The sequence below is a fragment of the Lontra canadensis genome, unplaced genomic scaffold (genome assembly GCF_010015895.1).
Source record: "Lontra canadensis isolate GAN:19392208 unplaced genomic scaffold, GSC_riverotter_1.0 scaffold182, whole genome shotgun sequence".
Lineage (NCBI taxonomy): Eukaryota > Metazoa > Chordata > Mammalia > Carnivora > Mustelidae > Lontra > Lontra canadensis.
Window position 1 is genome coordinate 2,158,320 of NW_022631176.1, and position 24,534 is coordinate 2,182,853.

At 63.7% G+C, this 24,534-nt stretch overlaps 1 protein-coding gene across 1 annotated transcript; it reads left to right on the forward strand.

The window, feature by feature from the left end:
• The first annotated feature begins 2,938 nt into the window (after window positions 1–2,938).
• On the forward strand, window positions 2,939–22,634 carry MMP17 (matrix metallopeptidase 17). The gene is made up of 10 exons (XM_032846895.1): window positions 2,939–3,082; window positions 12,658–12,790; window positions 13,526–13,655; window positions 14,104–14,387; window positions 15,056–15,232; window positions 16,555–16,654; window positions 17,270–17,352; window positions 17,468–17,620; window positions 21,477–21,734; window positions 22,247–22,634. The coding sequence occupies exons 1-10, from the start codon at window positions 2,939–2,941 to the stop codon at window positions 22,570–22,572; spliced, it is 1,788 nt and encodes a 595-aa protein (XP_032702786.1). The 3' UTR covers window positions 22,573–22,634.
• The last annotated feature ends 1,900 nt before the right edge of the window (window positions 22,635–24,534 follow it).

Consider the following 24,534-nt stretch of genomic DNA (forward strand, 5'->3'; position numbering starts at 1 on the left):
AAAGGAAATTGGAGATGCTGACACCAGAGAAAGGGAGATGAATGGCAGACAAGGCTGGATCTAGAGCTTGGAAGGCTTATATCATTATATGTTCTTGTTGTTGTGTGGGTTTTTTCTGACTTCTTTTCCCACACTTTGTTTTTTTCACTCAACAAGGTGTGTGGGTGGCCCCGCTGGGGCACCCCCATCTAGTCCTTTCTTTCTTTTTTTTTTTTTAAGATTTTATTTATTTATTTGACAGACAGAGATCACAGCAGGCAGAGAGGCAGACAGAGAGAGAGGAGGAAGCAGGTTCCCTGCTGAGCAGAGAGCCCGATGTGGGACTCGATCCCAGGACCCTGAGATCATGACCTGAGCCGAAGGCAGAGGCTTAACCCACTGAGCCACCCAGGCGCCCCTAGTCCTTTCTTTCTGACTTCCAGGTAGTTCTGTCTTCTGGTGTGTCTGTCCGGGGCACCTCCTGGGTCTTAGAAGAGGCGCCTGCTTCTCTCGCTGGAAACATCCCCGCGCCAGCGATCACACATCAGAGGGCAACGCCCTCAGCCAAGTCCTGGGCCACAGCCGGCACAAGCGACCCAACACGCTGTCCCGCTTTAGTGGGTCAGCCCTGCATGGACATGCGGGCAGCTTCTGACAGCGAACTAGTACGTCCTGCCTTCACCTTCTCATGCAAAGATGGGAGTGTTTCTCTAGGGCAGACACCAAGAATGCTAGCCATAGAAAATGTACTTTTTAAATTTTAATAGCTGTTCCCTGATGGCCTTCCAGCACGTCTGTACCCCACCCCCACCCCATGGCCCCAAAGTCTCCACATCCCACACCCTGGGTGCACAATGATATATCACTTTTCCAACATCACCCATCTGACAGTGAAAAGTGGCTGTTCATTGGTGCTTGGATTCTGTCCATGTTCAAACGCCAGAATTCAGCGGCAGGCTCAAAGAGGGAGCAGCAGCTGGGGTGGCATGGCCCCCGCCATGAAGTGACATCCCCCAAGTGTGTCCTAGCCCAGCTTCCTCAGATCTCGCCAAGGTCGCCAGCCACCGTCTAGACCCACCTAAGGTCCACACTTATGTTTGTGCTCCTGAGGCCATGGTCACAGCTACCTCTCCGCGCACCAACTGGAATGAGCACCCCCACCCCGCCCCAGCATCCTGCTCCAGACCCTCAAATGCAGGAAGAACCCTTACACAAGGGTGGACGGCTCCGGCCTCCCTTTCTGAGCTCCTTGATCCAGCCCTGCCTGCCATCCATCTTCCTTAATCTGACTGCAGCACCTCCAGTTTCCTTTAGAAAACCCCCTCCTTCCCATGGGCTACACAGGCAGATCAGCTTATTTCCATCCCCGGGCCACATGGTTGACTCAGGGACAAACACACAATCCACATCATCTGCGAGAGATGGCCCTGGGTCTGTGGCTTGTGGGTCTGTGTGGCTGGGCTTGCACCATGGCAAGGATGTTGGCTGAAGCTGCCCGGCATCATCTTGGCTGCCGTTCAGAGAAACCTTGCCAGAGAATGAAGCCAACGCAGAAATGGAGGGAGGAGCTGAGTTCTGGTCTGGTCCTTGTGCAACCTGATTCAGCCTTGCCTGCCCTCAGTGTGCTCGGGCTGTCCCAGCCAAATAAATAAAACCCTAAATTTTCTTTCCTTGACTAGAACCAGTTTGAGCTGGTCTCTGCCCCTGGCAACCAGGTTGTCCTGATGCACATGAGCAAAATTTGGGGATGTGCCGGTGAAGGGTCAGTGTGTGCGGGGCTGCCTGTCTGCAAGGGGTCTCAGTGCGTCAGTACAGAGCTGTTCGGAAGCAGGTGCAAGGTCTCCTCGCTCCGAAAGGGGCCACTGAGGCTCTAAGAGTAACAGGGAAGAATGGTGAGGGGGGGTTCTGCCTGGAAACCAGCCCTCGCCACACCCTCCCAGACTGGGGGATGGGGATCCAGCGGAAGTGTCTGGGACTCAGTTTTCCTGACCTAGGGCCTCAATTTGACAGCAGCAGCAGGGACCAGGGGGTGAAGGGGCCGTGGCTGGGAAGCCGTTGTAGACCAGCAGGATGAGAAATCTCACTCAGGTGTGGGGACCTTTGCATCTGAACTCTTAACCTCGCAGCATTCCCCCCCCCCCCCGCCCTGCAAATTACTTAATTTCTCTAGACCTCAGTTTCCTTGTCTGAAACATGGGAATAACCGTTCCCATCACTTGAGATGCTGTGAGAAGCCAATGAGATGATAAAGGCGCCAGGCTGGACATGTGCCCCACGCAGTCTGAGCTCCAGTAAACGTCAGCATTCCCATCCTCCTCCCCAGCCCAGGCCCCAGGAGACTCGCGCTCCGCCAGCGCCCCTCCCCGCCCCCATGGTCGCCCCCTCCCAGCAGTCACCCCTTTCTTTCGCGGCTCAAGGGCTCCACCAGGCGTCTGCAGGGCGTGCTGCGACTGCCGCTTGGGGTGCCCAACCATGACCGAGAATCCGGGCTCCGGGTCTGGGTCCGGGTCCGCGGAGCGCGCGGGTGGGCGGGGGGGACCGGGTCAGTCCCCGGGGGGCGCCCCGTCCGCGTACCACCCGCCGCCCCGAGACCGTCTAGGGACACTCGGAAATCTCCTGCCTTCCGGCCGCCGCAGCCCCAGTCCCCGGTGCACGCGCGAGGCAGGGGGCGCGGGTGGGGTCCAAGCACCCATGCGGGACGCGGGGCCTTTAAGGCGGTGGGCGGGGCGAACGCTACCGGTGGTAATTAGCATATATTAGCATGCCCCGCCCCGCCGCTGGGAGGCGGTGCACCGGGCTCGGGCGGGCCGGGAGCGGCGCGCAGCAGAGCCGGGCGCACGGGCGCGGAGTGCAGGGGCGCAGAGCAGCGGAGCGGGGCGCATTGGCGCGGGGAGCCGGGCGTAGCGGGGCGCAGGAGCGCGGGGACCTGCACTGCCGCGCCGACGGCCCCGCGAGCGGGATGGGGCGCCGCGCTGCCCCCGGGCCCGGCCCGTCGCCCCCCCGGCCCCGGCTCCCGCCGCTGCCGTTGCTGCTGCTCGCGCTGGCGGCCCGCGGGACCTGGGGCGCGCCCGCGCCCCGCGCGGAGGACCTCAGCTTCGGAGTGGTGAGTGCGCGGCTGGCGTACGGGGTCCCGCGGTTGGGGAAGACCCCGCCCGTGCCCCTCGGCGCCTGCCGGAGCTCGGGGAGCCCTGGACCCATTTCCTAGGCGGAAAGCTGAGGCCGGGGCGCAGGGTGAGCGGCTGACGCGCGCGCACCCGGGGCTAGGAAAGGGGCGCCGCGTGCCTTCCCGGCTCCTTGCGCTCGCCGCGCGCCGCAGCCGCCGGAGGCAGCGGAGCTTGAGGCTCCTGGCCCGAGCCTTTGTGCGCGGCTTGGAGCGGCCCCGAAGGGGGACCCCAGGCGAGTGGGACAGCCGTCGCAGCCGCCGGAGGCAGTGCGCCCCGCGTGCGTTCCCAGTGGGAGTGGCGGGGGGTAGGGGCGCGCACCCACCACCCAGGAAAGGTCGGGGCTGCGGAGTGTGGGCGCCCGGGAAAGCCGGGGGCTCTCGAGTTTGCTCGGCGTAGGGTGTTGGGGAGCAAGAGAAGTGGCCCCCTGCCTTCGCTGGGCATGAATCTTGGCCATGTTCCCTGTCCCCTTCCGCCTCCAGGGCGGTCAGCCTTGCTCGGCCGCCCCCTTGGCCCTGTCTGAGCTTGATGGGGTCCCCCTTCCATTCCCAGGCTCTGATGCGGCCCCACCGCCGTCCCCAACGCCCCCTCCCGTAACACCGGCTGTCTCCCTGCCTTGGGAACCGTCCTGGGGGCGGCGGCAGTGGCCTCTTCCCGCACCCCTCCCCCGGTCAGACTCCTCTGGACCCGGAGGATTGATAGGTCGCCGTCCCCAGGTTCGAGAGGCCAGGGAGGGCGCGAGGGGCCGCTGGATCCGAACGATTTCTTCTGGGGCTCCCGCCCCTGCTGCTGCCCTTGCTCTGCTGAGATGCGGGGATGCGACTGGGGCCACGGCCTCCCCATCCCCGCACACGGCCCACAGCGGTGTCCTGAGGGGTGCAGGCCGACCCCTCTCCCAGCACTGTGGGAGCTTGCAGGCTGCAGGCGGGGTTCAGGCAGGCGGGGGCATTTGGATGGGGGCTGTTGGGAGTCATCCGCAGCTCCATAGACTTGGCAGGACTTGGCCACAGGTTCTGGCTGAGAAACAGGCTGGGGCCACCCCCGCCCAGCTGGCCAAGTGCTCCAAGCCATCTGGGAGGGCACAGCCACAGTCCCTGCAGACGGCATCCAGATGCCTGAGGGACCCCGTACTGGGCTTCCTCCCAGCCAAACTGCCCTGAAGTTGGGGTGCCTCAGTTCACGCTCTCTGGGCTCCTTTGTAGCTGGGGGCTTCCTGGACCTGCTCCTGGAGCACTTGATCAGGGGGGCAGTGGGTCTCGGGGTCCTCTCTCCCGCCCAGAAAGGCCCTGCTCCGGAGGCTAAGGAGGACCCAACTCCATCCCCCGTCAGTCGGGATGCGGCCAAGTTCATTTCTCAGATCCCCTGCAGTTCTCAAGTTTTTCTCTTGCCTGCCCGGAGACAACGGGTGGGCACACTCCTCCCAGCCCTGCCTGGGCACCTCCTCGTCTCCCTCCCTGGGCTCCCCAGAGCTTCCAGGGGGGTGGGGGGCAGGCAGTCCTGGGCCAAACTCTGGGGGGTACACTGAGGGGTGGGGGGATAGGGCTTCTCAGCCTGGAGCCCCAGAGACAGCAGGGCCCCGGCATCTGGCCCTGTGGGGAAACAGCGGAGGGAAACAGCGGAGGCCCTCCACCCAGGGAAGGCAGGACTGTCCCTCCTGGTGTGGCCTTGCCGGCCCACCTCCTGCCCACGTTTGTGGGTGGAGGGCGGCCTCTGGCGGCTTTCTGGGGAATGACAGCTCAGAGCCCCAGACCCGGAGGTGCAGGAAGGCTCGCAGGCAGGATTTATGGGGAGGAGGGGGCTCTTTTCCATCCCCTCCGTAGACCAGCCCCCCACCCCCTGCCCGGGGCTCACTGACTCTGCACATTCAGATCTGGGGCTGCCAGGGAAGAGAAGGGCCCCTTTGTCAGTGTGACCAGCTTCTGCCCGAGGTGAGCCCAGCGGGTCTGGAGCCCTGGCTGGTGTCCGGGAGAGGCCGGCCTGCCCAGCAAACCCCCGGCTTTAGTTGGGACAAAGACCCGGATTGAGTACTGCTGCGCCCAGCCGGGGCCTTCGGGCGCAGGACAGAGGAGTGCGCTGTGCTCCCCAGGGCTGTCCACTTGGAGTCCTGCTGGGTCCCAGCTTTTCGCTGTTTAATTTCTGGGTAGGTCGTAGCGTAGCACAATATTTGGGCCACACAGAAGGGCGCGCGGGAGAAATCCCATCTTCCCTGCCCTCCCTCTCTTCCTGAGAATCCTTCTGGAGGTGGACTGGGCACTCAAAAGGACGTGGGGACCTGGGCCCCTAATCTTTGTGGGTGACGGGCCGCTGCCCGCTGCTCCGCGCCGGCTGTATTCCCTTGGAAGCCCGTTCGGTGCTGGGATGTCTGGGGCTGCCCATGCTCGGGGCTCAGCCCCGCTTGCTTCATCCGGACGTTCACATCCTGCAGCCAGCCCTGGGCACAGACGGGCAGGCCACTGCTACTCTGCCAAGCCGGCAGCAGTGCTGGGAGCACTTGGCACCTGCAACCTGCCGATGAGGGGGACCCGGGCCTGGGGGGGCGCGCGTGGGGGGCGGTGTGAAAGGAGACGCCCTGCGTGTTGGCAGTCCCCTGGAGTTTCTGTCAGCTTTCTGCTTGTAGCCACAAAGTTCCCAGGGCCCCGGACCACGCGGCATCTTGGCGGAGCTTGTGGTCGCTGACTTCCAGGGCAGGTGGCCTGTGTGTGGCTGAGAATGGCCAGGAAGGGGCAAGACCCTCCCATGGCCCAGGAGGCCCCAGGAGGCCCCTCAGGGATGGGCAGGATGAGGCTGGACAGTGGCAACACTCGTCGCCAGCCAGGACCTCAGAGCGAGTGTGAGCCCCGTGTCCCCCTCCTGGCCCAGGGGCTGATTGCAGCAGGGGTGACAGTCACCCTCACCAGTGGCCTCTGGGTCCCTACTCCTCAGTTTCAGCACCCAGGGGTGCCTGTGGGCCCTGCACCCTCGGGACTGAAGTCACAGACCTGGTTTGGGACCGGGACTGTCCCTCGCACACCTCAGCGACAGACACCTGGGCCTGGGCCAGACTGCACTCACCCCCAGGGCAGAGAACTAGCCTGCTTTTGTCCTGAGCCTTGGAGAGGGAAAGCTCCTGCCAGCACCTCTGTGGGAGGTTGAATTTAAATGTGAAGGACTGGGACGCCTGGGTGGCTCAGTGGTTTGGGGCCTCTGCCTTCGGCTCGGGTCATGATCCCAGGATCGTGAGCCCCACATCGTGAGCCCCACATCGGGCTCTCTGCTCAGTGGGAAGCCTGCCTCCTCCTCTCTCTCTCTCTCTTTCTCTGCCTGCTTGTGATCTTTGTCAAATAAATAAATAAAATCTTTAAAAAAATAAAAATAAATGTGAAGGACCTAAGACCCCCACCCCAGCCCTCCCAAGCACCGCCCCCCCCAGGCATGCTGTCTGCAGGGAGTCCTTGCCCCCCAGCACCCACTGTCTTTGGAGCTTCAGGCCAGTCTGAAAGAAGTCTTTGTGGAGCTTTTGTCCTTCAAGCCAGTATCCTGTGGGCAGGGCTGTGCCCTGGGGGTGTGGACCAGCTGGCCTGGGGACTTAGGACGTGTTTCCTCTCATGCGGGCCCTTGACAGAGGGTGGTCCGGACCCAGCCCAGGGGCCCCAGGCTCCTGTCTGTGAGCCGGGGCTGCTGGGATGGTCTGGTGAGGCCTCTGCAGTCCTCTCCACGGCGCTGGCAGGGAGTAAGCGGCCTGCGTGTTGGGGACGGGGGTGGTGGAGTGAAGGCTGCACAGGATTTGGGGCTTGGCAGGGGCTTAACACAGTGCCTTCCAGGGGTGTGTGCTTCTTGCCTGTCGGTGGTGGTCTGAGTTTCTAGTGAGATGCTCTGGGTGTAGGGTCTGTGCTTTGCTCATGGAAGATGAGGCATCTGCTCCCCATAAACAGAGCAGTGTCCCCCGAGCACTGTCCAGCTCTCAGGAGGGCAGAACAGAGTGGTCTGGCAGGACTCACAGCCCGACTTCCCCACTCGCACAGACTCAGGTCCCACTCCTTCCCGGTGGCCAGCTTCTGTGATCCGCCTCCCTCCTACAATCCACAGAACTCCTTTCTCCGTGGAACTTCCCAGGTTGCTTCCTGCCTCAGGGCCTTTGCATCTGCCATGCCCACCTCCCTGAACTTTTGTAGGGTTTGTCACCTGACCAGCTTCTCATCTTCCAGGTCTCAGCCTGCTGTCAGGCTGCCAGACACATCTTCCCTGACCACCATTTAATTAGTGCCTGCACCCTGCCACGTCCCCTCCTAGCACAGAGGTTATGGGAATAGGCTCTGAGGCCAGAACCCCCCCACCGGCTCCAGTCCCAACCCTGCCCTGTCCTGCTAGGTGACTGTGGGTACATGTCCTAATCTCTCTAGACTCTGTGTCCCCATCTGTAAGATGGGGATAATGGTGCCCACCTCAGCAGATTTATTTAGCAAGTCCTTACTTAGTGTCTGCTGTGCGCCAGGCATGGACTGGACACTGCAGGCGATGAGCCCCGGCCTCACGGAGCTCTGCCCTGAGGGGTGTCATGAGCACGGAGCGGTTAGCGAACGGAGGAGGTCTCAGTGACTGCTGGCTGTTGGGATCACTTCTGCTAAAGATGGTCACGCACGACACAGTCACAGTCCGGTGTCACTGTTGCTATGTTTGCTTGCTCCCCATTATTGTGTCCTAGGACACTGTCTGGGCCTAGAGCCCTGTCTGCAGGGCGGGCTCTCCAAGGCCCTCGCTGTCCCCAGGGTGCCCGGCCCAGCCAGTGCCCAGCCTGGGAGAGACAGGTGGCTGGACAGGGAATGAAGGGCTGTCCAGGGGGGGTACCTAGGAGCATCCCCACGGGGAAGACACTGGGATTGACACTGGGGCTTGGGTCTCCGGCAGCCTCCCACCATCAGCTCCCAGAGGAGGACAAGCACCGGGGTTCCCGTCCTGAGGACCTCTCGGGTCACTCCCCTTCAGGATCTATAACAGCCCCCCTGGCAAAACAAGCCAGACAGGGACAGCGCCAGACCACCACTCCGGGCTCCACTGCTGGCTGGACATGTGACGGGGGTGGGGGGGCACTCGTCTCGGGGGCTGAGTGGAGGTGGTGGGCACGCTGCCCCCCCAATGGGTGCCAAGTGGAGGTGCGCCGGGCGGGCAGTGAGCTGGCACCGTGTGGGTTCCAGCCGGGCTCTGCTCTGCATCCTCTGAGTGTTGGGGGCCTGAGGGTGCTCCGAAGCCACTGCCTGGTAGCCCCACGGCTCCTGAGCCACACTGCCGTGAGGTGGGGGATTTGGCGTCTGCACACAGCACGGCCCCACAGCAGCCTCTGAGCCTGGGCTCCGTCATCTGAGCAGAGCCGCGAATGCTAACGACACCTGCTCTCTGTGCCCCGCCCCCCAGAGGCTGGGGGGTCCAGCTGGAGATGGGCCATGTAGGGGAAGGGCCCACAGGTCAGCCATCCACGGCCATGGTCCCTGGTACACCTACAGGCACCCAGGCCCGGCTCCAGGGGATCATGGTCACCACAGGCTTTATAAAGGCCCCCACCTGCGACCTGTATGTGGGGACGACAGCAGCCACATGGTGGGACAGTGGGGAGGACCACATGAGACCTTGCACACAGTAAGCACTTTGTGTTTGTGGGCTTGGCGAGTCACAGGACAGCGCAGCCCAGTGCCATCCCTCTCCGGCAGCCCCTGGTCTGCTTTCCTGGTGCCCACCTGCTGGGGCTGCCCTGGGGCCAGGGCAGCGCTTCCCTGAGACTCTGAAGAGTGGGGAGGGCGGTTAGACCTGTTGGCGATGTAGCTGGACGCCCCGGTATTAACTGTGATGAGCACACAGGGAAAGATTAAAGCCCAGAGGCCTGGGGCCGTGTGTGCGAACCAGGAAAGGCCAGCCTGATGTACTGCCCCGTGTCCTGCCAGGGCCTGGCACCAGGCACCATGACCCCAGCCTCAGTTTCCCCATCTGGGTAATAGCTCAGCTCAGGGGTCCCTAGGAGGAGGCAGAGCTCGTTTCCTCGTCTGTTGGGGATCCTCCCGGCTGGGGCAGCAGCTGCGGGGTTGGGGCACCCCTGCATCTCTACTCCCCTCCTCTTTCCCTCCCATCCCCACGGCCTTCTGGAAGGTTCACCTCCGCTGCTGCAGCCTGGTTGCCCTGGAGACGCGGTCGCCGTGGCGACGGCGCAGGGAGGGCGGGGTGGGCGCAGAGGGAGGGGCGCCTGGGCGTGCACCCCGCGGGCTCCGTAGTGACTGCGGGGTGCCGGGACCCCCCGGGGGTGGGGTGAGGACGGGATTCTGCGGCGGGTGCCCACGAGGACGAGGCAGGAGCAGCGTCTGGCCCCTGCTGCGACCCCCGCCACTCCCACCCGAGAACCGGTGCCGCGCTGGCCTGGCGTCCGCGTCCCGGGTTAACGCCCCCGCTGCTCGCACCCGTTAGTCTCCCCGGCCTCAAAATGTAGCGCTGCCCGGGGAGAAAAAGGAAGCCGGGCCATTTGGGAATTTGCCAGTCTCCTCCCCAGACGGAGGTGAGCCGGCAGGTGGAGGAAGCCGGGTCTTAGCCACCCCCTCTTCCGGAGGACCCCTTATTGCCTCTGCCGGGGCCACTGAGCCTCCCCGCCGAATAGGGCTTTTGGATTCCAGATACTTGGGCCTCCACCGACGACTGGCCTGGGCAGGTACCCCACGGGTTGGCAGGCCCAATCCCATCCCCCTGGCCACCCGAGGGCCAACGGCCACCAGCGTCCCCCCACACCCACCAGGGGCTTATCCTGTTGTCAGATTCCTCCTTAGGATCTCCCCTGGCCAGCTGGTGTGGTGCTCCCACCCTCCCACCCTGCACTGTCCAGGAATGGACCCAGAAGCCTGCCCCCCCCAGGACTGCAGGGGCCTCTGGGGGCCCCAGGGAGGAGACAGCTGGGGCTTCAGATGGGACTGCTCTGTGATGCTGATGTCATCAGGAGGACCCACACTGGGGGAAGGTGGGAAGTGTGATTGAGGACACAGAAACCCCCAGCCCTTGCCTGCGGGTGGGGGCTTCCTGGCCAACCCCTCAGGTTCGGCCCCATCTCAGGGTCCTGCACTACGGGGGTGCCTCAGGCTACAGTGTTCCCAGGGCCAGGGCAAGTGGGGGTGGCCACTGACCTTGGGGGCAGCCGTCCCTGTCTGGGGCTGTGCCTGCACTCAGCTGCCCCTTCTTCTGCAAGTTAACCCGGGCTGGCCACTTGGACCGGCGGCTAAAACCTGCTTTTCGGTATTGACAAATGTTTCAAAACCGCCTGAAGTGCTCTTGGCTTCTCTAAACCCAAAAATGGGAGTCTCCTGCCAGACTTCCCTGGAGACCCCAGGAATGGGGTGCCAGGACTCCTTCCTGAGCCCCACAGAACCCTGTGAGGGGGGGACATGGAGCCTCTCAGTGCAGAGACCCAGCTCTTACCTTGACCCACAGGCCAGCCAGCCAGGGCAGGGCGGTGGGGGGGGGGTGGTCCTTCTCTCTAACACCTCAGCCCCAGCCGGTCAGAAACAGCTGGCCTGGGCAGGGGAAGGCACCTGCTGGGATGGATCCATCCCCAGTGAGGAGGGTGGGGGCTGGCACCCTTGCTTGGCATCCAGTACAGCAGGAGACTCCTGAGGGCTTCCTGGAGGAGGCAGCCTTGTGGTGTTGAGCAGCAGGGCTTTGAAGTGTAAGTGTGTGTGTGTGTGTGTGTGTGTGTGTGTGTGTGTTGACATTCAGAAAGAAAACTGCAAAATCACAAGTTTCAAATATTTGTGAAATTTTTCCCAATTTCACATATAGCCTCAAATATACATGTTTTGTGTTGAGTATCTCTCATGCCTAGCCGGGTGCTTGTCACGGGACATGTCCTGTCTTGGAGCCTGAGATAGACACGCTTTAATGTGTTCCAAGTGATGCGAAGGGGGTCCTCCCAAAGGAAGAGGGGTGTTCAGGGTCAGCAAAGATTTAACCCTGAGGGGGGTTAGATCTTTGGGCGGGGTGGGGAGGTGGGCTTGTCTCAGCCGATGCCCACCTCGTCTGAGCATAGGGCATCACTCCTCGGGCCCCTCTAATCAGGAGCGTCTCCTGATTTCTGTCCATCAAGGACCAAGTCACTGTCACCACTACCCAGTCATGTCTGACAGCTTCCGAGGGCCCCAGGTCCGCACAGTCTCTAAGGGGTCTTCTGTCAGGACTGGCAGTTCTGGGCCAATAAGGGTTTGAGGGGTTAAAGGAACAGAGAAACCCAGGAAAGACTGTGTTTCCTGGAAAGAGAGGAATCTGGCTGGTTCTCTGCAGGTGTATGCAAATTGTATGCAAATCATGGAGGTGGCTCCTCCTGGTGCATTGAAGCTCCTGAGAATTCTAGGAGTGTGGACTCCCTCCCACGGAGCACCTGCTGGGCCCTCTGTGGGGGCAGAGCCTCTGGGCAGGGGTCCTACTGGCAGGGGCCGCAGACTCAGAAGCTTCTGGGGACCCTGCAGGTAGCATATGTGAGCCACGAAAAAACAAAGAGGTGTGCAGGTTGCTTCCTTTCTTGGAGCCAGACCTGGGGGAGGAGGCGCTCAGGAAATTCCTGCAACCTCACCCCTCACCCACCTACGGGTCCTCACCCACTGGGGAGCCCACCGCTGTCCACCTGGCCTGAGGCTTTCATGTCACTTAGGCAAGGAAGTGGGTGTGACACCATTTGGGGGTTGAAGCTGAGGCTCCCCCAATGAATGGTGTCAGCGCCGCCCTTTGTCCCCATCCCCCCACAAGGGTGAAGGTGCTGGGGCTTGGGGAGGGGGCTCTATTTGTGTCCATGGGGAAGGGTCACCTCCCATTCTTGCTTCCTGTTTGGCTCAGGGGACCCCAGTGCCAGGGCGCTTTTTGGCAGAGCTGTCCCCTGTCAATGCCATGTATGCGGTTTAAAGCACCTGCACCAGGCGCCACTGTGAGCACTTTCCGTGTTCTAACTCATGGTACCCTCACATCCACAGGCAAGGAGACCACCCAGAGGGGTTGAGGGACTTGTCCCAGGTGCCCAAGAAACTGGTGGCCCAGACAGCCTGGCTTCAGAGTTGGGTGGCTCATGACAGGATTCTTAAAGCCAAGTCTGAGCCTACTACCCTCCTCAGTGTAGATTTCAGACCTCAGGTCCTAGATTGTTGCCTCCCAAGGCGGCTCCGGGCCTAAATTTGGCACTTGCCACATGTAATAACCTTTTTATAATTTCACTTTCTCAAGTGTGCCCTGGGTATGTCCTGGCTCAGGAGAAGTGAGGTGGGATGGGCTGCCATGGACAGTCGTACAGGTGGTGCACTGTATAAGCTCACCCCTTCTAAGGGGCATCAAGTTTATTAAGATATTTCTCCGGCATCTGTCCATAAAGTAACTTAAAGAGGGGGCACGAGGTGCCCTGTGGGCTAATGGGGGGCTGGGGCCGGTGGTGATCAGGGCCGGAAGAGGCCTGCCCCTCACCTCAAGGGCAGGCAGCTCTTCTTGTGGGGCTGAGCCCGCCACCTCCACGCCTCACTCTGCTCTCTGCTCTCAGGAGTGGCTGAGCAGGTTCGGCTACCTGCCCCCGGCAGACCCCACAACAGGGCAGCTGCAGACACAGGAGGAGCTGACCAAGGCCATTGTGGCCATGCAGCGGTTCGGAGGTCTGGAGGCCACCGGCATCCTGGGTCAGTCCCCCAGTGGTGGTGGGAGATGGGGTTTCCCCTGACTGCCCCCCCCGCCCCACCCTGGCTGCCCCTTGGGACCCTTGGCCCTCTCCAGCCTGCCTGTGGGGAGTGGGATTAGGGCTGGGCCCGCTGTCCCTGGGGACATGGGATCCCCAGCACGCTCGCCACCCCCAGATGTGGGTGCAGTGTGGTGAGAGTGAGCCAGCTGTGCCCAGACCCATCTGCATGCCGTCTAGCAGGGTCTCACACTCTTGAGCCCATGGGGGCCTAGGGGGCCAGCTGTCGGGGCGGGATCTGCCCAACCACAGTCCCAGTTGAAATCTGGGGTGTCTATGTGAGCGCACCAGCGTTTACATGTTGGCAACAAACCCCTGGCTTGGAGAGCCCCTTCCATGGGCGGAGGGAGCGCCTCTGTGCCCAGGCCTCAGAGGAGGCATGAATGTCCATGTCACAGCAGAGCTGGCCAGGTGCGTGTGCTCTGCACCGCCGGGAGCATCGGCCTGTGGGATGCAGGTCGGGGCCGTGCTGCTTCCCACGGCCAGGGCCCTGCGGTGACCCCTCCGATGGGTCCAGGCACTGCCGTGGTTAGTAAATGCTTTGCGTGGCCCCTGTCCTGGTCGTGGACATTCCCCCGACGGTGAGGCCTGGCACACTGGAGCCCCGGGTAGGGAATGGGGAAGAGGGCCTGAGCCTGGTGCCAGCTCCAGGGGACCTGACCCCCACCTGCCCCCGCAGACGAGGCTACCCTGGCGCTGATGAAGACCCCGCGGTGTTCCCTCCCCGACCTCCCGGCCGCAGCCCCAGCGCGAAGGAGGCGCCAGGCCCCATCTCCGACCACGTGGAACAGACGGAGTTTGTCCTGGAGGTGGGTGGGCTGCGCCTGCCGGACCCTCTGGGGCCCAGTGTCGGGGGCTGCCGAAGCAAGCCCCCGCAAGCCAGGCTTCGTGGATGGGGGGTGTGTCCTCAGTTCCGGAGGCTGGAAGCCGGAGGTCCGGGGGTCGCGGGGCTGGCTCCTTCCAAGGCTCCATGGTGAGCCGGTGGGGGAACCACCCCCAGACTCTCTGCTGGGTGCTGCTGGCCGCGTCCGACCCACTGCGACCTTCTCCCCGGTCCCTGCATCCCCTGCCATGTCCTCTGACTCACCCCATGCAGGAGGCCTCGTCTCACTCTTAACTCCATCCGCAAAAGCCTGTTTCCCAACAAGGCCTGGATGGGCAGCCCTGGGGAAGGATGTGGGAGCCCCCATCGGCCCGGGGTGGGGACAGGGCCTGCACCTGGTGGACAGACCTCGGTCCCTAACCCTACCCCCCCAGGGTCCGCACATTCCCACGGGACTCGCCCCTGGGCCGCGACACAGTGCGGGCGCTCATGCACTATGCCCTCAAAGTCTGGAGCGACATCACGCCCCTCAACTTCCACGAGGTGGCGGGCAGCGCAGCGGACATCCAGATCGACTTCTCCACGGCCGACCACAACGACGCCTACCCCTTCGATGGCCCTGGCGGCACAGTGGCCCACGCCTTCTTCCCCGGAGACCACCATGCCGCGGGGGACACCCACTTTGACGATGACGAACCCTGGGCCTTCCGCTCCTCAGGTGTGTCAGGCTGAGGCTGAGGCTGAGTCCCAGGGACCCCCCGGGTTAGAGGCCCAGGGGAGGAAGAGCCCCCGCAGCCCAGAGCGGCGTGTGTCTGTCCCACGCAGGGAGGCCGGCCTCCCCCCGCCGTCCAGATGTCTGGCTGATGTTGGGCTCACAGGCGCGGCTCGAGGTGTCTCCCCCCTGATGGGCTAAGCGGGCTGGTCCTTACCCTGGTCCCAGCTTCCAAGAGGCGGCAGAAGCTTGCAAGCCTCTGTGGGCCTTCACGCGCTCGTCCCCTTACTCCGTGAGCCCCACCAGCCCTGGAACAGGCCCCCAGGCCCAAGGTGGGCAAAGGGGCGGAGCCATGTGGCCCAGGGCACAGATATGCGCCCAGAGATGGGGGCCACTGTGGGGTCAGTCCACACTCCGCCTGGGGGGAGCCGGTCCCAGCCTGAGGAACCCGCAAGGACCCCATAGCGCCTGTGGGCCCTTTGCATGGCAGGAGCTCAGGCCCAAGAAACCCTTGTAGACCCCTGGAGGGACTCTGGAGGAACCAGGACAGCGAACCCCTCACATCACACCCCTCCCCATGGGTGCCCCCCAGCCTCTGCACGAGCTTGTCCCATCCTTGTGGCCCGGCCCAGCTGGCTGTCCCTCCGCTGACCCACTGCTCCCCGTGTTCCCAGATACCCACGAGATGGACCTGTTTGCAGTGGCTGTCCACGAGTTTGGCCATGCCATCGGGCTGAGCCACGTGGCGGCCACAAGCTCCATCATGCAGCCCTACTACCAGGGCCCGGTGGGCGACCCTCTGCACTACCGGCTCCCCTACGAGGACAGGGTGCGAGTCTGGCAACTGTATGGTGAGTCCTCTCCCAGAGTCAGCCACAAGAGTCCCCAGGGATGGGGACGGAAAGTCAGGGGACCCCCGGCACACAGAACGCCCTAGGAGGAGGGCTTTTTCCGTCTTGTCCGTCTGCGCGAGCTCAGTGTCTACACTCTGAGTGGCGCACCTTAGCTGCACCCCCTGTGCGCGTGGGGTGAGGAAACAGCCTGTCGCCGGGCTCCCTGGATGCGGCGCCTGCAGTCCTGCTAACAGAGCTCGCCCGGAGCCTCTGAGCCCTGGGCGAGATCCCGGGCCGGCCCCCAGACAGCTGTCGGCGGTGACCACGGCGGGCAGGGACGGCGCCCCAGGCCTGAGCAGACCACACGTGTGCCCGGCAGCGCCCCGTCTTCACACCTATGAGGGAGCACCAGCCATCCCCACTTAGAGATGGGAGGCTGGGTGGCCTGTGGCAGCCGACAGAGCCTGCCTTGGGGACCTGCTTTGCTGTGGACATGTCAGGAACTGGCACAGGAGGAGGCCCCAGCCTGCCAGCCTGGGCCAGAGACGGTGGTCCCATCCCCGTGTGCGGCTTTGGTCTCCCTGCCCCGACCCCAGTGTGCCCCCGGCACCGTGGCCAGACCCTGCTCCCCTTCCTGCCCGTGGCAGCCCCTCCCCCACTGCCGCGAGGTCCCCAGTGCCCTCCACCCTCCGTAGCCTCTGGGCTTCTTCTACGAGAGTAACATGTGCCCCATTAACCACTCAGGGCATACAGGTCGGTGGCCTTTACCACGTTCACAGTGTTGCCCATTTGCCACTTCTGCCTGGTTCTGGAACATTCCTCATCAGCCCATTCCCCTCCCCCCACCCAGCAGCACCGACCTCCTTTCTGTGTGTGTGCATGGCCATGGACTTCTCACACAAATGGAACGCACCTGTGTGGCCTTTTGTGTCGGCTTCTCTCCCTGAGCGCCCTGTTCCCGAGGCTGCCCGCCGCCCGCCCACGTCCCACGCCACCGCTTCCTTCCCTCGGTGGCCAAGCGTTCTCTGTCCCCTCGAGCTGGTGGACACACGGAGCATTTCCCCCGTTTTGGCTGCTGTGCTTGTTCACAGACGAGTTTCGGTTGGAACCCCTGTGTTTGGTTCTTTGGGTTCTCTCCCCACGAAGGGGCCTGGGGGGATAGAGGTCAAGGAGCGTTCCTGGGGACCTGTATGTCTCCTACTCGTGCCACGATGCTCTGGGTCCTGCGCACGTGTGGGGCCTGCCTCCCAGTGGCCGCAGTTCCGTATGGGGGTCCTGGGGAGCAGGGAGGGCTTGCAGGGAGGCGGACTCAGGTTTAATGTGTCCTCCTGTCCCCACAGGCGTGCGGGAGTCTGTGTCCCCCACGGCGCAGCCAGATGCCCTGGAACCTGAGGAGCCTCCGCTCCTGCCAGAGCCCCCCGACAATCGGTCCAACTCCCCGTAAGCCATGGGCCCCTGGTCTGCACACCATGGCCGGCACCACCCCTGACTGTGGCTCAGAGCCTCCCGGCTCTTCTGAGAAAGCCACAGCTCTGGGGGCCACATCCCTTTCCCTAAACCCCAGACGGCAGAGGGGCACCTGTTCACCCCGACCCCGGGCAACAGAGGTGGTGAACCTCTCACCTTTATCCCAGATATGCTCCCCATAATGCTCCCCGATGCCCCGCTCCCGCACTCTGGACCCTGGAAAAGGGGTGCAGGCTGTGGGTTTTTGGTTATTAAGTGTAGTTGACACACAAAACTCCCTTTAATTCCCTTTTCTGTCTTGGCACACACCATCGTCCTGCATCTCCGAGCCTGCAGGCAGTGATGTGGGGGCTCTTTCCGGGGTTTTGTAAAGCCCAGCTCCTCAGAGCGGCTCAGGAAGGCGGTTCCTGCCAACCCGCCTGGGTCTGTGCCCCCAGCCCCCACCTCTCCCTCCCTCACACCCTCCCCCTTCCCTCTCCCCTTTTCTGCCCCCAGCCCCAGCATCCCCTTCTCCCCCACCCAGGCACCCCTCCCGCTGCCCCTCCCCCAAGCCCCTTCCCCAGGCCCCCTGGCTCTCTCTGCCCCCAGGCCCAGGAAGGACGTGCCCCACCGCTGTAGTACGGACTTCGATGCTGTGGCCCAGATCCGCGGGGAGGCCTTTTTCTTCAAAGGTAACCACCACCAGGTCAGCGGCCCAGTGAGTGGCTGACCAATGGAATGGTGGCCCCCTCTGGTGCAGACGTGGGGATGGGGGTCTGCAGCCCCACACCCTCCCTGTCCCCCCAGGAAAGTACTTCTGGCGACTGACGCGGGATGGGCACCTGGTGTCACTGCAGCCCGCGCAGATGCACCGGTTCTGGCGGGGTCTGCCGCCGCGCCTGGACAGCGTGGATGCCGTGTACGAGCGCACCAGCGACCACAAGATCGTCTTCTTCAAAGGTGGGCGGACCCCCACCCGGCGCTCTGCCCGCAGGGCTGCTGGGGCCTGGGCCATGCCCCGGGAGCCCTGCGGTTTGCTCAGGGCGGGGACAGCTTACTCACGGGCACAAGGCCTGAGTGTATTTACTGAGCACCTACTGTGTCCTCACACCCTGGTGGCCGTGGCCGCTGCTGGGTGTGCAACACAGGCAGGGATCCCCCTTCATTCCCGCAGGAGACGATTGGCACCTGCACGTGATGAGGGAGTTAGGGTCAGGGAGAGCTGAGGGAACAGCATTCAGGTAGAAGGAATGGCCAGTGCAAAGGCAAGAACCATCCTGCTGGACACTCAGATTCCCAAGGAGGGGGTGAGGCCAGAGTGGGGTGCGGGAGCCCAGAAGTGCAGGTGTGTGCCCACGGGGAGGGAGCTGGGTTTGTTCTCTGCACCGTGGGAGCCCCGCCCAGGTCCCACATCTTCCACGGGCTCCCCGTGGTTGTGGATGACAACGACGACGGGTCTGCTGCCAGCTGGGTGTTGTACCCCTCCACGCCCCACTCCCTGGGCAGGGTTCCCTGGGCTGAACTGGGGAGGCACTGCCTGCTCTTGGGGCGCGGGCTGGATGCCGGGCCTGCGGCAGGAGTCCCACAGGTATGTGGGCACCTCGGGCAGGGTGCCTCCCCGTCACACATGTGCTGCCCTGTGCGCTGTGTTCTGGGGTGAGCCACCCCACTTCCCCGGGCTGAAGCCACGCTCCTGCCCTGACCCAGGCTGTCCAGCCCAGCTTTGTGCAGGCTCCAGAGGCTGACCCTCCCCACCCGGGGACCCCCAGAGCCACATACCGTGGGCCCCCTGATGGCAGAATCACTGCCTCCTGGTCCTGCACCCCAAGGCCATGGCAGGGAGGTGGGACCTGCAGGGGATGGTCTCCTAGATTGGGGTTATTTCTCAACATTTGAACATCGGGAGACCCCTGCGGCACTAGCATCCAGCTCTCAGACGGTGTGGCCGCCTGGGGCCTGAGCTGAGTGCGGGCCAGCGGGGCAGATGGAGCTGGTCAGCCTTGCGCCCCCCCGCCCTTCCCGTGTCCATGTCCCGCCGAGCAGGGAGAGGAGCCGTGGAGGCCCGAGTCCCCAGGCCCGGTGCTGCAGGACTGGTTCCCTCTGAGGCTGCGTGGGAGACTGTCCCCCGCCACCTGGCCCTGCCTCCGGGCTCTGTCCCTCTGTGTGTCTCACTGCGTCCTCTCCGTCGCGTGCGTCCTCTCTGACAAGGACACCAGTCAGCGGATGTGAGGACCCCTTGACTCCGGCGTGACTTCACTCCTAACTAATTTCACCTGCAAAGACCCCGTTCCTCCGTGAGTCTGACGCCGAGGCCCAAGTGGGCGTGCGTTTGGGGGAGCACTGTCAGCCCACCGCAGCCGGTCTTCGCGCCGGAACGGGGGCCCGTCTCTTTGAGGAGGTAGCAGATGCTCTGCACGTTTCTCGCGCTCTTGCCTGTCACCTGCCAACACCTGGTTGGGGCTGGGCAGCTGTCAGCTGTGAGCTGTCGGGGTGGCCGGTCCACCCCCACCGGCTCCCGTGGGTCCGGTCCCCATGCGCGGGGCGAGTCGGCAGCCAGGCTCCGGGGGACTCCCTGTCGATGGCCCCTGTTATGTCAACCTTCAGGAAGAGCAAAGCCGACAAATGGGACACGCCGCCTGCAATGCCGTGGGTGCTGCCTGTTGGCCTCCCTGGGTGGGGCCCCGCCTCTCAGAGAGAGCGTGTGGCGCGCGTGGGGGGCCGCGGGGCGCGCCTGCTGCCTCCCTCTTCTGCGCAGACAGCAGCCGCTGCGCGCTGGGCTGTCCCCTGGCTCACGGCACCCGCGGGAGCTGGGAGGTGGCTCCACAGCGCTGCGCGGTGATCTCGGACTTCCGGGAATGTTGCAGAAACAGCCCTTGAGGCCGCGTGCCCGTCATCCAGCTTCGCCCCCGTGTTCACATTTTACTGTTTGCTTCCTTTCCTTCTGCGGACGGTTCTGGGCCTGTGTTTTCCTGAATCGGTGGGAGGGAGCGGCCAACACCGGGACACTTTACCCAGCGTCTGCTTGCCCCGGGCGCGTCCTCCGCGTCCAGACTGGTGCCCCCCGGGCAGGTCACCCTGCAGTTTCTCCTGAGCGACTTCTGCTCTCGCACGTTTCCTTCCACAGAAGCCACGAGGACGGATGTGTCCTAGGCCGCCCCGTCCGCAGCGGGGGCTGTCCGGCAGCGTCCGCTGCGCCCACCCGGGCAAGCGCACCCTCCAGGCTCAGCCCTCCCTCGCCCCGTGTCTCCTGCCCTTTGCGTTGTGGGCACAGCTGCCCTCCGCCCCCCTCAGCTGCAGGGGGGCCGTGTGTGGGGGGGTCTGCAACAGGCGCCCCCTCCCCACTCAGGCAGTCCAGTTGTCTCCTGTCTCTGGCTAAGGATTTTTTTAAATTGTGCTTTTAATTGTGGTCAAAAAAAAAAAAGGAGCACCTAAAACTTTATCATCTTAACCATGTCCATGTGCCCCTTCCCACGGTGTGCAGCCACCACCGTCCACCTCCAGGATGCTTCCATCTTCCCAGGAAACACCGACCCCCGCTCCCCGGCGTACATCCTTTTCAAGGTGATCTATCGTGTGGTCGGCCCACCTGGTGTGTGTCCACCGCCCACCCGTGGACACCTGGGGTGCTGCCCCCTCTTGGCACCTGTGAGTGATGCTGCTGGGAACGCAGGTGCGCACGGACCCCTCGAAGACATCTCGGACTCATCCCGTATCTACCGGGAAGCGGGATTGCCGGAGGCTCTGTGTGGAATATTTTGAGGACCGTCCAAAGCGTTTTCCCAGCGGAGTTATATTCCAGCAGGGCGCGGTTTCTCCACATCCTCACCAACACTCTGTCTTTTCAGGTTTTCTGCTCGAGGCCATTCTCATGGGTGTGAGATGGTATATCCCCTGCTGGTTTTGATTTGTGTTTCTCTAATTAGTGACCTCAGGCATTGACCCATGTTGCCTTTTGACCATTTCAGCATCTTCCTTGGGGAAATGTCTGTTCTAATCCTTTGTCTAGCAAAAGGTTTTTACCTGTTCTCTTCCCCGCCCTCCCCCTGCTCCCCGCTCCTCTCCTACGTATTAAAGAGCCGCTCATCGCCAGGCCAGAGGGGAGAACTTGACTGGCAGAACAACATAGTGATATTTCCTGAGCACAGTCAAGGATGTGCACCCCCCAAATGCCCTAAACAGTTTCTTTTTTTTTTTTTTAAGATTTTATTTATTTATTTGACAGACAGAGATCACAAGTAGGCAGAGAGGCAGGCAGAGAGAGAGAGAGGGAGGGAAGCAGGCTCCCCGCTGAGCAGAGAGGCCAATGCGGGGCTTGATCCCAGGACCCTGAGATCATGACCTGAGCTGAAGGCAGAGGCTTAACCCACTGAGCCACGCAGGCGCCCCTAAACCGTTTCTTTTTAATTTGACATATGGAATGCAAGTACTTAGTGATTTCTAAACGTCTCGCTTCTGTGAACACTGACAGAGGTGCACCGCGTGTCCGCGTCAGGCCCTGACCAGTGGCCTTCCTGTCTCTGCCCGCGAAGATGACAACGCCCCACCGGGTCAGAGCCCCCCGGCCTCCGGGGGTCAGGCCATCTGTCCCCTGTCTGTGGAGCGGGTGCCTCATCAGCACCCGGGTCCTCAGGCTGCCGGCAGGTGGGCCGACCCCGTGCCGGGCGCAGAGCAGGTGCTCAGTAAATACACGAGAGGCCCCCGGGGCATGGTGGGGCCGGCAATGGTACGGGGCTGGCGACAGGGAGAGGGACGGCTGGAGCCTGCGCCCCACGGGGTGGGCCGAGCTCTGGCCCACGGCGCTCTCTCTCACCCCCAGGAGACAGATACTGGGTATTTAAGGACAATAACGTAGAGGAAGGATACCCACGGCCCGTCTCAGACTTCGGCCTCCCGCCGGGCGGCGTCGACGCTGCCTTCGCCTGGGCCCACAATGACAAGACTTATTTCTTTAAGGACGAGCTGTACTGGCGCTTCGATGAGCACATGCGGCGCATGGACCCCGGCCACCCCGCCCGGAGCCCCCCGTGGAGGGGCATCCCCCGCACACTCGACGATGCCATGCGCTGGTCTGATGGTGAGCCCCACGCAGGCTCCGTCTCCCTGCTGGCGGAACGGGGATCAGGGCGGGCTCGTTGGAAGCTGGCTCGTGCACCTGTGTGCCCCAGGGCCTTTGCACCTGCCCCATACCCCGCAGACACAGCCCGGTCACCTGCTTCAGGCCCGTGTGGTGCAGCCCCGCCTGGCAGAGGGGAGAACACATCCCCACAAGGGCTGCTGATGGGGCCAGATGCTTCCTTTCTGTTTTCAACGCTCTGTCCCCAACACCTAGAGCGGCCTGGCACGTAGTAGACCCTCAATAAACATCCCGTATGAGAGCGAGCGTTCCTCTCGTCTATCCCCCTGCCTCCTGGCGGGTGCCCCAGGCTCTCCCTGGGAGGCCCCAGCTGCCTGCAGACAGCCACCAGGGCTGAGACAGACCACCGTGGAAGACGCCGCTCCCCCATCTCCCCGCTGGCCTGCGCTCTGCTCCCTCGGCCTCACCCCTGCATGCCACGGGGCCACAGCTCACAGTCTCTTTTCCCCCAGGTGCTGCTTACTTCTTCCGCGGCAAGGAATACTGGAAGGTGCTGGATGGTGAGCTGGAGGTAGCCCCCGGGTACCCGCAGTCCACGGCGCGGGACTGGCTGGTCTGCAGAGATCCACAGGCGGACCCGGAGGCGGCGGGTGGAGAGGCCAGGGCCCATGCCCAGCCAGGACAGCACGGCCAGAGCCGCGCCGAGGACGCCTTCGAGGTCTGCTCCTGCACCTCGGCTGCCTCTCCTCCCGCAGGGGCCTCGGGCCCGCTGCTGGCCGCCTCGCTGCTGCTGCCCCCGAGCGCCCTGTGGACGGCGGCCCGGGCCCTGGCGCTCTGACCGCCGCCGGCCTGCGAGAGGGCAGAGGGGGCGCGGCTGGGGTCTCTCCGAACATGGGCGATGCCCCCCCACTGCAGTGCCCAGACCAAGAGTTCCTGCAGCGCCACACGTGGCCTTGGGGCCCCAGCCTGGTGGAGAAGGACGCACTGCCGACCCCCGTGCCCCGCGGGGTGCGAAGAGGCCAGCAGAGGGCGCTGTCCCTCAGGCGCTCGGCCGGCTTAGGGGCGCGGACTGCCCGCTGCAGAGCGGGAGAGACTCCGCAAGGCCAGGCCGGCCAGGCTAGGGGGGACGGGAGCCTGCCGCTGCACCACCAGGACGCAGTGATGAGCCCGGGGACGCGGGGCGGGGACGGGCGTTGGGTGGGCCTGGGGACCTCAGCCTGCGTGGAGCCAAGCCGCAGCCGTCGCCAGCACCAACCAACCCGGTCTGGCGCCCCAACTGCGGCCGCTGGTGCTTCCGCCCACCCCTGGGGGCTCTTGTCCACCCCCGACTCCTGCTCCTGTGGGCCCGCAGCTGCCTCCACCCCACACATGAGCCCCCAGGATGGGGCTGAGGCCGGCCCACTTCTTGACACATTTCAGACAAACACGACCTCTCCCTGCTTCCTCCTGGCTCAGCCTCGGCTCCCTGATGCCCTGCAGGCCGGAGCCGCAGGGTGAATGTCCTCGGTGCCAGAGGGGCCGTGCAGACTTGGCCCCAGACCCTTCTGCCCTTGGGAGAGGCCAGGGCTTCCAGGAAGAGGCTTGTGTCATGCCCATTTCCTCGCTGGGGCTCACTGACCCCTTCCTGTCCAGCACCTCCTGATCCCCATCCCTCGGTCCTCACACCCATTTCCCAGGCAGGGGAGTTGAGGCTCAGTCCCGGGACAGGAGCCTGCTTCCCGCAGGCGGGTCTCAGAACCAGGGCTTGGGCGTGTGTGCCCCGGGCTCGCTGACAAGGCCCCTCCCTGTGCGCTTGCTGCTCTGAGGGGACGTGCAGAACGAGACAGTGCCTGTTCTCAGGGAGGCAATGGGACACCAGCGGCCAAAACCAGGGAGCCGCCCAGCAGGACGTGCAGGGAGACGGCTGGGCAGCTAGTCTGGGGACCGCCCTCTCACCTGGAGAGGCAGTGAGAGGTGCACCCCACAGTCAGGAGAGATGGCGTGTGATGGGTGTGGCTGGCCTACCCCCAGCCAATCCTCCCTTCCTAGCCCAGGCCTGCCCCCCACCTCTTCCCCAGGTGTTGGGCCTTGCCCCTTCCCCAGCGAGGGGTGATGACCCCTCTGATTCCAGAGGCGCCCACAGGCCTGAGGGTGGGTGCGCAAAGGGCCTGCCAGGCCCCATTAGAGCGAGCACCCCAGGCACTGGCATGACTGGGACCTGGTAGAATGCAGATTCTCAGCCCTTCCCCCCGCAATTGGAGCACAGTGGGTGCACCGGCCACGTGTGTTAACCCCCAGCTCTGTGTGACACTCTGCTCTCCTGGGGTTCCGGAAACCCTGAGCAGGATGGGCAGAAGCAAAGGGAGGAGCTGGTTATGTGGTCAGATGGAAGAGGCTGGCCAGGGAAGGAAGGTGCAGATGTCTAGGGTGTAGGGGGATCCAGAGGGCAGGGCCAGCCCCTGGGGGTTCCCTCCCTGCAAAGGTGGGGGCTCGTCCAGTCCCGCCCCCCCTTGCAACCACTGACTGAGGGAGGGAGGGGCAGAAACATGCATACTTCTCTGCCTGCCGCCCCACGCCCCACCCCTACCTGACACCCAGATAGCAGAGGCGGGTCCACAGCCCACCCTGGACGCAGAGGCGCGGCTGCCCCTGCCCCACGGGGGGGGGGGCGCTCCAGCGGGGTCCCACTTTCCTCCTGCAGCTTTGTGGGGGCCCACCTTGGGCCCCTGTGCAGTTGGCAACAGCCCAGAGAGGGTCCCCAAGTCCCCAGGGTGCACAGCTAGCACGGACCAGGGTTCTTAATGCAGGCTGTGCTCCTTGC

Coding starts and splice junctions, on each gene's coding strand:
- MMP17 (XM_032846895.1), top strand. CDS start 2,939: ATGGGGCGCCGCGCTGCCCCCGGGCCCGGCCCGTCGCCCCCCCGGCCC. Junction 16,655..17,269: donor GACAATCGGTCCAACTCCCC/GTAAGCCATGGG, acceptor CTCTGCCCCCAG/GCCCAGGAAGGACGTGCCCC. Junction 21,735..22,246: donor TGCCATGCGCTGGTCTGATG/GTGAGCCCCACG, acceptor CTTTTCCCCCAG/GTGCTGCTTACTTCTTCCGC.